The sequence below is a fragment of the Lygodium microphyllum genome, chromosome 9 (genome assembly GCF_053477565.2).
Source record: "Lygodium microphyllum isolate KBCC chromosome 9, Lygodium_microphyllum_v1.1.10, whole genome shotgun sequence".
Taxonomy (NCBI): Eukaryota; Viridiplantae; Streptophyta; class Polypodiopsida; order Schizaeales; family Lygodiaceae; genus Lygodium; species Lygodium microphyllum.
The window spans coordinates 19,563,563-19,580,391 of NC_141143.1; the positions used below are offsets into that span (position 1 = coordinate 19,563,563).

The 16,829-nt window shown below is 42.6% G+C and overlaps 1 protein-coding gene across 6 annotated transcripts in view; it reads left to right on the forward strand.

The window, feature by feature from the left end:
• Positions 1 to 16,829, forward strand: part of LOC148030836 (protein STICHEL-like 1) — a 100,337-nt gene that overhangs the window by 40,289 nt on the left and 43,219 nt on the right. For 5 of the 6 annotated variants that reach the window (XM_087684368.1, XM_087684370.1, XM_087684369.1 and 2 more), the window contains exon 6: positions 2,102 to 2,171. In XM_087684368.1, coding sequence (XP_087540494.1) covers positions 2,102 to 2,171 — 70 coding nt within the window. Of the gene's footprint in view, positions 1 to 2,084; positions 2,172 to 16,829 lie in introns of all 6 variants that reach the window. The other variant, XR_015691816.1, reaches the window with a different exon arrangement.

Sequence of the window (16,829 nt, forward strand, 5' to 3'; positions counted from 1 at the left end):
CAGAAGGAAACAAGAGAAATATGCCCCTGTCTGGCTGCTCTGTCAGGAGAGTCTCTTATACATCAGGAAATGGGGGGATTACAGGGGCTCCCAGTAATGTGACATATCTGGCAGTTGACTATGGTCCTCTATGAAAGAAAGGTGCCACACTCATTTCAAGCATGAGTTCCTAATGGAGAGGCAAAGCAAGCTTCGTGGCAAGACCCAAAAGGTCCCATCTGAAAGAGACCAAGGCATCAGACCAAGGGTGCCACTGACTGCTACTGAGGGCCTACCAAGTTCCAAGGTCAGAGGAAATCTCCTTTTGATTTGCCCAAGAGGTCCTTCCTAGTGAAACCAAACTATACTGAGTGTACCACAAAGGATTACCCGAGGGCTTGCAATGATTGCAAGGGAAATGGAGTGCATATGCATGTAGTCTCTTTTTTCTTTTTGATATTTGACATGGTTAATTAGTTCATATAAATGTGAAACCATAATGCAAGACCACTAGATGAAGATATGACAAGGTCAAGGGTAAATGCTGCAAGGAGTGGGGCAGCTATTTAGTATCCTGGTTTGATCAAGGAAGCTCATGATTCTCCACTTGCTGAGGTAAAAGGGGAACATGCTACATAAATGCATAGGTTTTTTCCTGGAAAGATGCCCATAGTCGTGGGCTTTTATATGTTCAGATGTCCAAATCATAAAAGACAATCCTATGCAAATGGAATGCCTTAAGGAGTGTGCTCATGTAGCAAGGCTTTACTTGGACACTATCCTTGCAAGCATTTGCCCAAGTGTGCTTCAAAAATGGAAGAGTAAATGCATCGGTCTAAAAGGAAAGGGGTATTGATGTTGAAGACAGGAAGACAAGCTGAAACTTGATGCTGAAGGAGGACCTGAAATTGGTGTGTCAAGGATTTGATTTAGAAGTTGAAGCCCATGAGCTAGGATAGCTATGAGGAGACAGAGCTGTAGTAGTAGTATGGAAGTATGCTCTTGGGAGAGGAAAGACAATCTGTTGTGCAGAACCTAGCACTTACCATAGCCTAAGATACACTTTACAAGAGCATGGGTTCTAATACCATGCAATGATACACTAGGGTTTGGAAAGAAAACACATAGTTTGTATGAACGCGAGTAATAGATGAACTCAGACAAGAAGGAAAATGAAGAAGAAAGAGAACAAATCATGAATTCTAAAGGAAAACTCAATGGACCTACAGAATATGTGAGGTGTGGTACAATTGATGCTCAAGGAGTGGAGAGCTGTCCAACTACTACTCTGTCTCATGAGAGTGGGCTGATGTATGGAGGAGAGTGACATACTTCGACGAATCCCAAGTGCACCAAACCACCAAGGATCAATGTCGAAGCAGGAGGAGAATATGTCAGGTGATCTGCAATGGCTGCAGGAGGTTCAAACCACAGTAGTTCCTGATGGGAAAGGATCACTGAAACATAGAAGATGCCAGATAGCAGCGAAACGTAGGTCAGCTATTTTGATGACTCCACATCCAGTTATAGCAGGGCAGTAGTCTGAAACACTGGCGGGAGGCTGTCGTGCATTCATCAAATGCTGTCACAGCAAGTCATAGCATAAAATGCAGCAGCTGTGACCGAAAATGCAAGGTTGGGATGTGCAAGCAGCAAAGAATATGTCACTTCAGCTGTATTGATAATGTTAGCAGAGCAACAAGAAGCTGCCGGGGCAACATTATGTGCTGCTGAGAGGGAAGCACTGGTGCTGATGAAGGCTGGTAGGAACCAGTGATGATGGCAATGATGTGATGAAGGCGAGTGCTAGATGGTAACTGATGAAGAAGTGAGATCATGGGGGATGAATATGGTGATGCTCATGATCTCTTTCAATAGAATCCACTGATCCAGTTGTCCTACCAAAGGTCCAGAAGCTTTTCAGAAGTTAATTTAATTGTGGAATTTATTTTGGGGTTATAAGAGAGCCAAAATAAATAAGTCTTTTACATTGTGTTTCTTGTTTGCAGTTTCTTCTATGTACTCTGATTGATCTGTGGACTGCTTCTGTTTTGTGTATTGAAATCATCATGTGTCTCTTGTTTTTATGTTTTCTTTCTTATAAGTGCCTGCGGTTAAACAGGAGCTTGGAATCACAATGGAAGTATGGAGGTCTTTTGTGCTGGAAGGCACCCAACTATGAAGCAAAAAAGGTAACTCAATAATTTTAACATCAAGAATTACATTGACATTGGTTTGATTTGTGCATTGATTCCAGCTTGCTTGAAACTGAATCTATTGACACGAAGGATCCATTGAGATTCCATTTGGTCCTTTGAGATCAGCATTTAAACAAACTCTCTTTGGTCTCTTTCTGCCAAATCACTATTTGTGAAAAAATGTTTGTGAGAGTACTAATGTACACAAATAGTCTCCCATATGAGTTTTCCAGTTTAGATGCAAGGTCCAATAGTTAGAAGTAACTACTAGCCTCTCTGCCATTTAAGGTAATCTTACCTTCTAGCTACAAGTGGAACAGTCTCCTTATTAGGTTTGGACATTAGTAATCCAATATTATTCTTGTCAATTAACTCCGTCCATATAAAAACAAATAATCCATACATCTAGTGAATAGACATGAAATCTACTCTAATGCATCACCTCACTAATAAAGCTTAAACTTTGAGATACTCCTACCCATAACTAGTAGTCTTATAAACAATATTTATGGCATATATCAAGGAATTATTTGTTGAGATATGCTTGTTTATTTGTCCAAGAGAAATTAGGGGACCTTATATTCTTGTGAGATGCCTAACTCCTTGAGGTTAGGCCCTCACATGGATTTTTCTGTCTTGTATCACAAACATGGCCACAACAATAATAATCCCTTAGGAATACCTCACCATCCTTCGAAAAACAAGCAAACTTACAGAAAAAGAGGATGTCGATTGAAACTTGAGCACATAGACTGATACTAACCATGATCATTATAAGAGTTTTTTTATTTCAGCAAGGAAACCTTGGGTTCACACAAGCCACCCTACCAGGCGGTCTACCGCTTGGAGCTCTTGACTCGAGTGCAAATTGTCTTTCAACAATCAGTCTTCAATTCCCCACAAGACCTTCAGGGTAGGGATAATCCCTTGGCTCATATTTTGCATCCTTAGCCCTCTGCAAGATATGTGTCTTGACATGGCCTTACTGGGGTGTATGCTTTGCCTTTCCAAGGGCTGGGGAGCCTCTTCTCTATGTTGTCCTTTTGGCATTCAACAACATGCATTTTGCAGTAAGAAATTAAGAATCCTAGAACACGTTTACAAACAATCATAAACACAATCCACATATGCTAATATTAAATGAAGCACAAAGGAGAACGCCAAGACAAATAGCTTCACCAGTTGTGATGCTTTCCCCATGTAAGGTTTCCCATCAAGATCCGAGGGTCAATAGTGAGTATTAAGTGCTAGCTTCTCCTCTTACTTCTTGATTTTGTTGTTGGGGGAAGGAGATTCTAAGTCTTACCTTCCAGTTACATCAAGTGCAAGGGTCTTTGCATGAAGTTTGGACCTTGTCTTATCTTCCATATATAGTATGGAGTTTCTTTCTGTTTAAATAGGAACCTTATTAATCAAGTGACTCTCTATCAATTTTATACATCTATTACAAAGATAAAACTTAGGACCTAGATGCACTTTCATGCAGCAAGGCACATCAAGCTAGCCAATCATATACTGACTCAATAATAAACCATAAGCTTTTACTTATTCTCATTAGCCCTTCATAATGAGTATTTTCAGAGATTATTTTCATGGCATATCAATGACTTCACGTGTTCCGAATATTTTATTAGGCTGGCTTAGAGAAATCAAAGGCCTTGTAATAGTCAATATCCTCTTGCTAGATAGAGCCCTTGACCATAACAAGGGCTTGTGCTGTGATTTACAGCTATGCCATCAAGCTTTTCCTTAGCCATCAATCAAGCTCCTTCACCATGGCTCCTCTTTGGCACGAAAAGAGCCTTGAATATTGTAGTAAAGAATGTTGGTGGTACAGTAAGCATGACTCAAAAAGGATGACAATTAATACTACATGTTAGGAACATGACATGAATAGTGAGGACCATTTGTGTAACCTTTGGAAGTTGAGAACTTGAAGTATGGTCTCAATCATAGTTTTTTTCATAGCTGTATGGTTTATGAATCCAATGTTTGCAAATGTTTAAAAATAGGATGTATGAAAAATAACATGCTTGGACCTTTTGGGGTATGATGTTTAACACATGGTCCTCTTTGTGAAACACCTATGTGTTGTCTCTATGTTGGCCAAGGAGTACCCAATCATGATGCAATTAGTTCCTTGACTCTATTGAGTCTTCTGCTTTCAAGATCAGTATGATGGTTTTGGTTGGTTGTCATAAAGCCTTCACAAACATGTATACCATTAAAGGTGCCAAAAACTCAGGTGCATGGGAAAAGTGCTTTCGTACTAGACCATTATGTTCCTATGGTCTCCCATTTTGCAGTTTGCTTATGGTATCTTGTACCACCTTTGCTATCAACAAGAAATCTGATGGGCGTGGCTCAGGGGGGGTGATGGAGGGGTCTCTATATAGGGGCGTGGTAGAGGTTTGATGCATGGGTGTGCTAGGCAACAAGTTTCTAGTGAGGTAATCTGCTTGGAAGAGTCTCCATGTCTCCTTATAGTCGTTCCCCTAGTTTTTTAAGGTATGCTTGTTTTTTGTGTCGTCGTGCCCATGGAAGATAACCTATGCTTTCTTATGGCGTATACACTGCCAAAGTCACCTCTTTTTGAAGGCAACAAGCTTAGGTATCATGACAGTGTAGAAATTACATGGCACAGCAGATAGATTCTGAGCAAGGAGTAGAGAACCCACAACAAATATGAGAAGAACAAAGATTTCTTTAATTTTAAATGAACTGATACAAAGGTGGCTCTATCCATCTGTACACTTTCACTCTGAAGCTTAGATGGCGATCCAGACAGATGATAGGTAAAGAGCTTAAGGGTAGATGGAAGAACTTTGACTGAATGAAAGATAGATTAGTGGTGGCTTTATAGAGGTCTTCCTTTTAGCTCAGGAAGGTAGTTTGGTCCGCATATCCAACCATATGATGAATCTTTCCTAGTCGGCAACTTCACCACCCGCAACTTGATGCATTGTGCCTCAAGTTGCTATCAGCAATAACTATATCTAACCCAAAGGCTAGATGCACAAAGGGCACCTTTTGGCCATTTGATCACATAGATCTCATCTGGCATACAAGTCAAGCCCCGCCCAATGTCCATGCTCACACATGGCTTCTCCTCATACTGGGGGCCTTACAACTTAGAGCACCATGGATCATTGGTGGTACTTACGGGGGTGGAGCATCGAGCATATCTAAGAGACACTTATTGTTGTATCACCGATTTTGTTGTAGACCATTATGTTCCTATGCTCTACCATTTTGCAATTTTTCTATGGTGTCTTGCATAATCTTTGCTATCAACGAGAAATTTGATGGGCATGGCTTAGGGGGGTGACAGAGGGGTCTCTATGCAAGGGCATGGTAGAGGTTTGATGCATGAGTGCACTAGGCGACAAGTTTCTAGTGAGATAATTTGCTTCGAAGAGTCTCTATGTCTCCTTATAGTCGTTTTCCTAGTTTTTCTATATATGCTTGTTTTTTGTGTCATCATGCCCATGGAAGATAACCTATGCTTTCTTATGGCATATACACTGCCAAAGTCACCTTTTTTTAAAGGCAGCAAGCTTAGGTATCATGACAGTGTAAAAATTTACACGACACAACAGATAGATTTTGAGCAAGGAGTAGAGAACACACAACAAATATGAGAAGAACAAAGATTGCTTTTATTTCAAACGAACTAATACAAAGATGGCTTTGTCCACCCATGCGCTTTCACTGTGGAGCTTAGATGGCGATCCATATAGATGATAGCCTTAGAGCTTAAGGGTAGCTGGAAGAACTCTGATTGGGTAAAAGATAGATTAACGATGGCTTTAGAGAGATCTTTCTTTATAGCCCGGGAAGGTAGTTTGGTTTGCATATCCAACCATATTATGAATCTTCCCCAGTCAGCAACTTCCATGCCCTACAACTCGATGCATTGTGCCTTGAGTTGCTACTAGCAATAACTATATGTAACCCAAAGGCTAGATCCACAAAGGTCACCTTTTGGCCATCTGATCACATAGATCTCATTTGTACAAATTAAGACCAACCCAATGTCCATGCTCACATATGGCTTCTCCCCATAATGGGGGCCTTACAACTTAGAGCACCATGGATTATTGGTGGCACCTTACAAGGGTGGGGCATTGAGCATATCTAAGAGATACTTATTGTTGTATCACCGATTTTGGTAGATAGTCCCACTTAGTGGTTTGGTAGTGGCTCTTATGTATGGGAAAGTAGTGGCCCTAACTTATGTAGGGAAGTGGCTAGTAGCTAGTTGTCCTATAAGGACCTCTAGATTGATATATAAGGGTCAAGACCAAGGAGAGTGCAGTAGATATGGCTGGAGCTTGGAACATACAGTTGTCACCAAACTTTTTGGAATCGACTTAATAATACCCTCTTTCCAAGAGGCATACATATTTCTTGTTATCCAAACTTCTTGACACACGATGGTTAAGGGTGGTGCCAACTGATTTGCATATCTCAAAAAAACTAATTGTTAAGGCCATCCCAACTAGGGCTTCTATCTTTTGGGTAAATGCAACAAAACTTCCATTTCCTTGTCCTTAGATATGTCCACATCTAACTTCTCCACTATATCAGGGCCTCATCCTTGATCAAATCATAAAACATAGAATGGGCTGCTGTCCTTCTATCCAAAGCAAGTGACTACAACCCAAGTAAATCCATAAAATAATCCCTACACGCATAGTTGTTAGGTACAAAAGGTACGATACGGTACGGTACGATAAAATACGGTACTAAATGGTACCTTAAGATTTTATAAGGTATGGTACGATATTAGTACAACAAAAAAAATAACTTGATTATTTTGGGCAAAAGATAATAGAATAGATATTTCAAGTCTAAATAGCAATGCTATTAGAGTATATAAGATGAGTACTTGAGGGTAACATGCCAAGGCCCAAAACCTAATGCAGAATGCGCAACATGCGCTACTGCTACCTACAACTTATAACTACATAGATGGGAGTGGATACATCATACATGCATGATCATATAAATATGAGAAGTGTGCGCTTGAGAGAGAGAAGGTTGAGAGAAATTGTTTGAATCTCAAATAACCTAATCTCTTGGGAGAATCATATTAATATAAGGAGCATTTAGCTTGTCCCAAAGTGCAGTTCGAATGGGAAAGATGTATCCATTAAGTTGGTACCTTATGGTACTAATACGTAAGGTACGGTACCTAAAGTATGGTATAGTATCAAACCTTTCGTACGTGGTACTAGTGCAACTAGAGAGAGAAAGAGGCTAGAGAGAGAGAGAGAGAGAGAGAGAGAGAGAGAAGAAGAAAAAAAAAAGAAAGGAGAAAGAAAAAAAGTTGTAGACTTAAAGTAGAGTGGCCAAAAAGTGCCCATTTTTTCGTACTAAATCGTACGGATGCATACTGTACTGTATGGATCAGTTTGTACTACGTACAGAGACAACCTTGTCTACACATGTACAATAGCATTGGGATCCGTAACCATTTGACAAGTAGAGTTTTGCACCCTCAATACATTCTCCCTTGCAAACGAGGCATGTAAACCATGACAAAATTTGAGAGTTTGGCAGTCATTATCTTGCAAGCCCTCCAATAATGCACAGTTATATTAGTAGGCTGATAAGATTGCAATTGAAAATCATTAATGAGCCTGGGCAATCACATAGAAGTAGATCTTAGCAGTCTAGTCAGCTCATGAGTGAGTCTGGGCATGTGGTCTAGTGGGTTGGGTATTATAGATATTTTAGGCATTTTTTATTTATCATTATTGTGGTGATTTTGGCATTTATGGCTGGCCAACTTGATGCATTGATGGCATTATTTATTGCCTATATGTTCAGCTCCCTCTTCCTTAGTCTGCATCATTATCACTTGTAGATTCCAATGTAGGTCAGAGAGAGGGAGCTGGTGAGAATACCAGTGCCCACATAGCGAGTGATTCTTGTGTTTGGTATATGGATTCCATTTCTCAAGCATATCTTTGAGTTCTCCTTTTGTAGTGTTCTTTTGTTCTTTTGTTCTCTCTTTTCTAGTGTTGTGTAGTCTATTACAATGGTCTTCTATGCTTCCATCACTGCACCCACTTTTGACATGGTATTAGACACCCATGTTTGGGCTCTGGGTGCTGTTTTATGCTGTGGACAGTCTGCCATCACAGTTTTCTGGTGTTGATCTGCCCTCATCTATCTACTGCAGTTTGGATGGCCAGCTTCTGGGTATTTTCTGCCTCCAATCTCCTGCATTTTCATGCTGCAGTCTGCATTTTGATTTTCTACCATATTTTAATGCTGTACAAATGCATTTATTGCTCCTATTGCGTGTGTTTTTTGGACTCTGCCTTTGGGTTTTCAGCATTTAGTGCCCTTGCAGGCTGGGTGACTGTGTTTCTAGCTTCAAATAATGTTTGTTGGTTGTTGTCACTTTGATTCTCTTGGATTTTGTAGACACTTTGTGATTGGTCCTTGACATTGGGTGTGAACTTGTATTTCCTGCAGTCTATGATGTGCTTGGTTGTACTCTCTCTCTCTATTCTTTATCTTCTCTTCCTATGCTTTTAGGTGGCTTCTTCTTAATGTTCTATTGATGACAAACTTCTTGAAGCATGGTTTGTGTAGAAGTGATTGTGATACATGGTTTATGGAGCTATTGAGCATCCTTAACTTCCCACTCCTTTTCGAGATGACAACAAGCAAAACAACCATGAGGAAACTATGGTTACATGGTATTCCGATGATGCTCGTGCGTATTCTGCACTTCTTCGGTATATCTTGGATGAGGTCCTACTAATGGTCACCTCCTACAGGACATCTTCAATGGTATGGGAGAAGCTTCAGGTGTTGAATGAGGCTCTCTCCACCACCATGCATGCAATGACCCTCTATAGATAGCTCTAGTAGATGAAGTTTGAGCCTAAGGATACTATTCAATCATTCTTACTTCATGTCACACATGTACAAGATCAACTTCTGTACATGCAATCTATTCTTTTAGAGGCTCATCTTGTGGGGATTGTGCTCGACAAGCTCCCTTTGATTCGGTGCCAATGAGCTTTACCCATATGTCTTTGATGTTGGTTGAGCATGAAGCATCTTTGTGGTTACAGGGGAGGCTTCTATCTCAATATGGTGGCTCCAATGAGGCATTTGTAGCTTCCAAGGGGAGTCATAGAAAGAAGTCATTGAAGGCCTAATGTTATAATTGTTGTAAGAAGGGACATTTGCACAAGGATTGTAAGGAGTTTATGGCTTCAAGGAAGAAGAAGAAGCAAGATATAGGCTCCTTTGCCGACTCATCCTTTTGCTCCGACTCCGATTCAGATTCTCCAGCCAAGGCAAAGGCTGAGACATGGAAGGTGTCATTTTTTTTCAAATTGAGGAATGGGCTTTGTTGAAACCAGTCTTCCTCCTCAGATAGGGTGGTAAATAACCTGATTTAGCACTAATTACAGCAAGCATAAAATTGATATAAACTGAAAATGCCCGCTTTACCACTTTAATCTTGGACATTGGACACCCTGTTGGCCCCAAAATTGGCGCCCCTTGCGGTATTTCTTCATCTTATATTGCAAATGGAAAGAGTACAACTAAGATCCTCTGATCTCGTCTCCTAATCCAAGTGTCTCTTGCTGTCAAAATTGTCTAGCAAGCCTCCAAATTAATTTGCTCTTTGGTTTGCTTGGGGATTGGCCTTCACCTTGCTCCTTAAAAGATAAATTCAGTCCCAAATCTGTTGTTGACTGGCTGCCCTTTTGAATTTCCCTAAAATTCCTCAATTTCAGCTTCTGGAATTTAAGTCCTAGACCCTCAAATTTGATCACGCATCTCGAGGCAGCTGTCAAAACCCTAATTTATATTGTAAATTAGGGTTTACAGCAAAGATTGACTGAAATCTCTTCCTTTGATGGCTCAAAATTACTGAAAAATGCTGGGATAACTTAAAAGAAGGCTAGTGATTGAGAGAAAATGCTATAGAGAGAGAAATTTCAGTGTTTCATCACGAGAAATGTTGAAAAATTGCTACTGCCCTACTTAAATAGCCATGGAAGTTGTCACGTACAACTTAGGACCACTAGAATGATTGTTGCCTCCTCTTGTATATTGTCATTTGCATCAGAAGGACCTTGCGTGCTATCACCTGCTCCTGGAGGGCTCCAAACTACTGTCACATGCTGTAGGACTGATCCATGGTGGCTGCAAACCACATTACCAACCTCTCCTTACTCTCTAACAGACTTTTCTCTCACAATTGCTAGAATAGACTTCTACCATCCCCTAAAAACGTTTTTCCCACTTGCATGGGCAAGTTTCGCTAAGTGGCAATCTTCTAATCCCATTTTCCAACATTATCCAACTTATTAAATTAATTTTTAGAATATTAATTTTAAAAATTAATTTAATAATTATTATAGTGCTAAGAAAATTAATTCCACTAGCCAATAAATAAATTGGCTACACCAATTTGTCTTCCAAGTATTTATGAGTGGTTACTAGTCCTTAGACTAGCATTAATTAATTAATTAATACCTAGTCTCTAATGTCACCACTCTCATTAGTGGCTAATAAATTAGTATAAGCCCAAATTTGACATCGGGTACCACCTTGTACTTATTAGACATAACTTATTACGACTTTTGTCTTTGGTATCCATTGCATTCTCAGGGTCCTTGGCCTGTAACTATGAAATAACTGCCACGTGCATTAGATGTGCTAACAACTTTGCACATTTTATTAATAACTCAATTAAATATTATCAACAAGATTAAGCATCTCAAAATTTCATGTCCCCATGACAGGCATGGTAGCCCCTCCTTATGCTGAGTTCTAGTATAGGTGGTATAGTCATCTCTCATGACTTTTTAGTCCTAGAGAGGGAGTGTGAGAGAATGGTGAGGTGGGGCAAGGGAGTCTCATCTATACAGGTATACAAGTGCATAGGATCTAAAGAGAAACTTCCCTAATGCATTGACTGATATTTGGCAAGTTTTGAAATCTTGGAATTGGGAATGACATCGAGGTCCATGATGGGTTGTTACGTGACAGAGAGGAGGATTGGCTCCTAGTTGGAGCTCACAAGAGGACACTTTGATAGTCTGGCCAAAGGTGGGAAATTCATGGTCATGTATGCTCAGAGGTATTTTTAATAAAATGGTTGCATGCACTATTGCAAGTCAATGTTGATAGACAAAGTGTTGCTATAATTCTTCTCTATTTTCAATTTTTGGCATGATTGACATTGACATCAAGTTGTCTTCGAGGTACCTTGGTAGTTGCTTGATCACCCACTACTTGGGTATTGATGGTCCTATTCTGGTGGTCTCTATTGTATGGATGATGATGAGTCATTATCATTGGATCATTATATTATCAATTCACTTATGATCTAAGAGAGTGTTAGTAGTCTGGTCAACTCATGAGCGAGTCTAGGCATGTGGTTTAGTGGGCTGGGTATTACATATATTTTAGGCATTTTTTATTTGTCATTATTATGATGATTTTGGCATTATGGCTAGCCGATTTGATGCATTGATGCATTATTTATTGCCTATATATTTGGCTCCCCCCTCCTTGGTCTATATCACTCATCACTTGCAGATTCCAGTGTAGGTCTTGTTGGAGAGAGAGCTGGTGCTAGTGTGCATACGCAGCTAGTTACTCATTGATGTAGACGATAGTATGTCATTTGTTACATGGATTCCATTTCCCAACATGTATCTGAGTTCTCATATGATGAATCCACCCAAAGAGAACGCACCAATGTTAGAAGCTTTTTAGCAACCTGCAATCTTTGCCTATGAAGTGTAGCATGATGAATTCCATATTGTTGGGCAAGTCTTTGCACATTAGAGATTAATAAATCAAAAGAGACAGCCCCTTGAGATTGAAGATCCAGTGTAAATTGTTGCAACAACCATCTCATGTAGCCATCAAATGTTTCATGTTGAAGGAAGAAAGAATTAAAATGCAATGGCAATCTACTCATAAATAGGTTGCTTAAGCATCTCGAATACTAATGGAAAATGATCAGAAAGCACATAGCATTGCAAAACCTTAATTTCCAAATCCTCCGACAAGAATGAATCATTGTGTATAACATATTTGCGATCCAAACGACTAAGGTGTTCAGATAAAATGTGTTACATGCTGAATTGGCCTCTTGAATAGCCCCGAAAATGCTTAATTAATGAAAAACCTTAAAATGGGGAGCGGTTTGAGAGAGTTTAAAATGGATAGCAGTTCGAGAGAGTTTAAAATGGAGAGAGCTTCAAGGTTCCAAAACTTTCTATAAATAGGTAGGCTGCCCTCCATTTAGCCCAATCTCATCACACCCCGTTCGTGGAGGACATCTCACCGGAGGCTGCCCGACATTGTCTACATCCTTCCGGGACCTATTTCCAGTCTTCATTGCACAATCCACACCTACGACAGCTGCTGTCCAGCTCCAACTGCTGCTTTCGATTACTTTCCTGCTACTACCAGCTGCCATGTGGCATCTACAACTGCGTTTACATGTGCTTGCTGCCGCCCTACCCCAGTCGACTACAAATTTTGCTTGCCGCCGTACAGGCTGGCATGTCATCATCTCCAGCTGTGTTTTCACTATAGGCTGCTGCACAAGCTGCCAGGTCATTAGCTATTGCTGCGTTCCTCTGTGCATCTGACACTAATCTAGCAAAGTATCCATTGTGTTTGCTGCTGTCTAACATCTTGGAGGTTGCCTCACTATGATTTGGGATTTGGCTGGAGTACAACACACTCTTCAGCTCATTACCTTTGCCTCAATTCTTGAGACACGAGAGTTCTGGGTACAGTTTTTATTCCTTGCATGATTTGTTTGCTGCATAAGCATTGTATATTCAGTATTCATTCATTTATTTAGATCTTTAGTGTATTGATTGTCTTTGAGTTACTCTAACCCTAACCGCGTTTTATTGAGTTTATACTTTGTCATACGCTTTCATTTATGTTTCTGCATTAGGGTGTTTCTGTGAGAGTGCACTGCGGAAGAGGAAATACGAACACGGAGGGAGAGAGAGAGAGAAAGCAGAAAATAAGGAAGAGAAATCTGAACTGACTGAAATGAATGCTGAATACACTGAAATGGACTGATCAGTCCCTGCACGCAGCCCACAGCGTCAGTGAGGGCACCAGATTAGGCTGATGATGATGGCAGCACCACCACGGGGGAGAAGGAGTGTCGGAATCTACAAGAAGACAAGTGACAAAGTGGGGAGGGGGGCTGCCAATAAATAGGCAACGGACAAACCCTAACCCTAACCCTAAAATGGGCGCAAACCCTAAAAGTGCCCTAAAATGGGCGCCCCACCACAGTGACCAAAAAGTGGCCGGGCAGCCAGTGGCTGCCCACTAAAAGAGGCCAAAAAGAAATACACAATCTAAGACAGCCAGTCGAGAGTGACTAGCCTCCCCCATCATAACACATGACAGACATGTCAGAGCTCCTAATGTCTTCGTCTGACTCAGACTGAGGCTCACAGGCAAGAGATGACAAGGCATGACAAACATGACTGCTAACACCCCCTCTCAGATCCTGGATGTGGCTGAAGGCCAAGGGAGAAACGGATCCTGGGGTGGCAAGAGGAATGCCAAGGTCGATGAAGTCCGTCGGTGTAGACTGCCGCTGAAGGAGCTCCTCATGATCCTGGGAATCCCCCTCTAAAACACTAGGGGCCAGGGAATCCACAGCCGCATCACTGAGATCGTCCCCCTCTGAAAGGGATGGGAGGTACGAGGGAACCACCGGAGGAGAGGGTGGGGGATGGGAAGGAACCTGTGGAATAGAAGGTGCACAAGCGGGAACGGGTGTAGCGATAGACTGCCTCGGAGGACCCTACATCAAAGAAGGGGAATGGAGCCTGTAAAGCCCGCTCTCCTGCCAACCTGTAGATAAGATAGCTCCTGTAGAAGAATCCTCAATAACAACGGCATGCTCGGTGAAGATCACTCGTGTGCCAAGCCTCGTAAGACCATAAACTGAGAGGAGGGGAAGGCCCAAATCCGCAACATGTAGGGCCTATGAAAAGGAGCTCGAAGGTCGGTCGGTAAACAAAGGCAATGTGCCAACACCACTAACAGGCACTGATAAAATGTCACCAACAGTGACTGAACCCTCTGATGGACGGAGATTCTGTAACAAATCACCTCGGGGAGTCATATGACTCGAAGCACCACTGTCCACTAACCAAGGCTGCGCAGAAGACACTGCAGCCACGGAAGAAGGATCCTCCTCCAAAGCATGGATATGAAGGAACACTGACTCATGGGTAACAGCTGGTGTAGAGGTGGAAGAAGGCTCCGATGTAGATCCACCCGTCGCTCCTGGACGAAGGTGAGGGTACTTCTTCCAGCATTTCTCCTCGGGATGTGTCCCTTTCCCACAGTGTGGGCACTTCGGTCTCTCTGAATCTGAGTCAGAGCTTGAAGAACTGTCCTTCTGCTTAGCCTTTGACTTCTTCTTCTTCTTTTGTCCTCCCGAACCTGCAACAATGGCTCTAGTGGAGTCGGATCCACTAGCACTGACCTCTCTGAGTCGCTTGTCATGCTCCAAGACAAGCGGGGATAGCTCCTCCCATAGAAGCTTCTCACGGGTCCTCGATGTAAGAAGGCTGGTGTAGAAGACATCAAACCGAGGCGATGGCAGCTGAGTCAAAAGAATCATAGCCATGTCTTCAGAAGATATCGTCCGACCGAGGGATGCAAGCTCATCCCTCATATCCTGTAATCTGTTGATGTGGTTCTTCATGGAAGGACTATCATCAATAGCGAGCATCCGCAACTTCTTTTCAAGAGATATCCGGTGGGCAAACGTCTTCTGTGGATAGAGAGACGCGAGCTTTCTCCACACATCTGCTGCAGTCTTCAACCTGTGAACATGAACAAGGACAGAATCTTGCAAACTCAGAAAGAGGAAAGATCGGGCTCTAGAATTGAGCCGATTCCATAAGGCTGCATGTTCCAGGGATGTCCCATCTGCGGGATCCACCTGAGGTCGGGGAATAGGAACAGAAACAAGCTCCCAAAGATCGAAGGAGTCCAAGATACATTCCACCTTGCAAGACCAGAGAGAAAAGTTGGAGCCATCCAACCAGTCCTCTTTGGGCAGCTGAGGAAGTACGGGTACTTGTACAGGGGGTACCAAAGGCTGCATCTTCGGCCCATTGGAAAGGGCGTGCCGAGATACATGAATAGAAGGGGGACGGGAAAGAGGAATAGACTCCGGACGACGGTCCTCGTGATAGAAATCACGCCTCCGTTCAGATGAATGTCGAGACAAAAGCTCATCATCTGAGTCATCAAATCCTGTAAACTGATGAGAAGACATCTTCGATATCTGCAAACACCAAAACACAACAAGGGAAGGTTGCCGGTGCCGAAACACAAACACCAGAAGCTCCTGAGCTGGCCGCCTTGCACAGAACGCAAGGATGATGTCAAACGCAAATGCTGACGATGCAATCACCACAGAAAAACAGCCGCCTGGCTGAAAACGCAGCCTGGGAATAAGTCGCCAGCAGGAAAAGAGCCACCGGACGATGGAACAACAGCCAGAACAGCAAGGGGCAGGCTGGAAGGGTGTCGCCCAGCTGGAGGAGGGCCGCCCAGGCTGAAAACGCAAGCAGGAAGAGGTTGGTGATGACGTGGCAGCCACTGAAGAAGGTGCCAGCAGCAAACGCAAATATGTTGACAGCAAAACAGGCTGCCTTGATCAAGGAGATGGTGCAGAAGGTGACGCCTCAGCTGTTGGAGACGTCTTGACCAGCAAACGCAAGGTTGTGGGTGTTCTCCCGCGTAAAACTCAGCTCCGTGTACTCTCCTTCGGTTCTGATACCATGTGAGAGTGCGCTGCGGAAGAGGAAATACGAACACGGAGGGAGAGAGAGAGAAAGCAAAAAATAAGGAAGAGAAATCTGCACTGACTGAAATGAATGCTGAATACACTGAAATGGACTGATCAGTCCCTGCACGTAGCCCACAGCGTCAGTGAGGGCACCAGATCAGGCTGATGATGATGGCAGCACCACCACGGGGGAGAAGGAGTGTCGGAATCTGCAAGAAGACAAGTGACGAAGTGGGGAGGGGGGCTGCCAATAAATAGGCAACGGACAAACCCTAACCCTAACCCTAACCCTAAAATGGGCGCAAACCCTAAAAGTGCCCTAAAATGGGCGCCCCACCACAGTGACCAAAAAGTGGCCGGGCAGCCAATGGCTGCCCACTAAAAGAGGCCAAAAAGAAATACACAACCTAAGACAGCCAGTCGAGAGTGACTAGCCTCCCCCATCATAACACATGACAGACATGTCAGAGCTCCTAATGTCCTCGTCTGACTCAGACTGAGGCTCACAGGCAGGAGATGACAAGGCATGACAAACATGACTGCTAACAGTTTCTTCACATGGTATCAGAGCAGGATTCTCTTTGACGAAACCTTGGTCTTTGATTTGAAAGCCCTTCACAAGAAGCAGGAACAACCAGAAGGGCAAGACTACTTGGAACTCATCTTCACCACATCATGATGATGCTTCTGAGCCTAGTGCATTGAGACATAAGATGGAGTGGGCCTCAGAGCTTGCTCCTTCAACTTTTGACATGGTCGGAGAGTCTTCAGACTACCATGGAATCCATAGACCATATGAGATC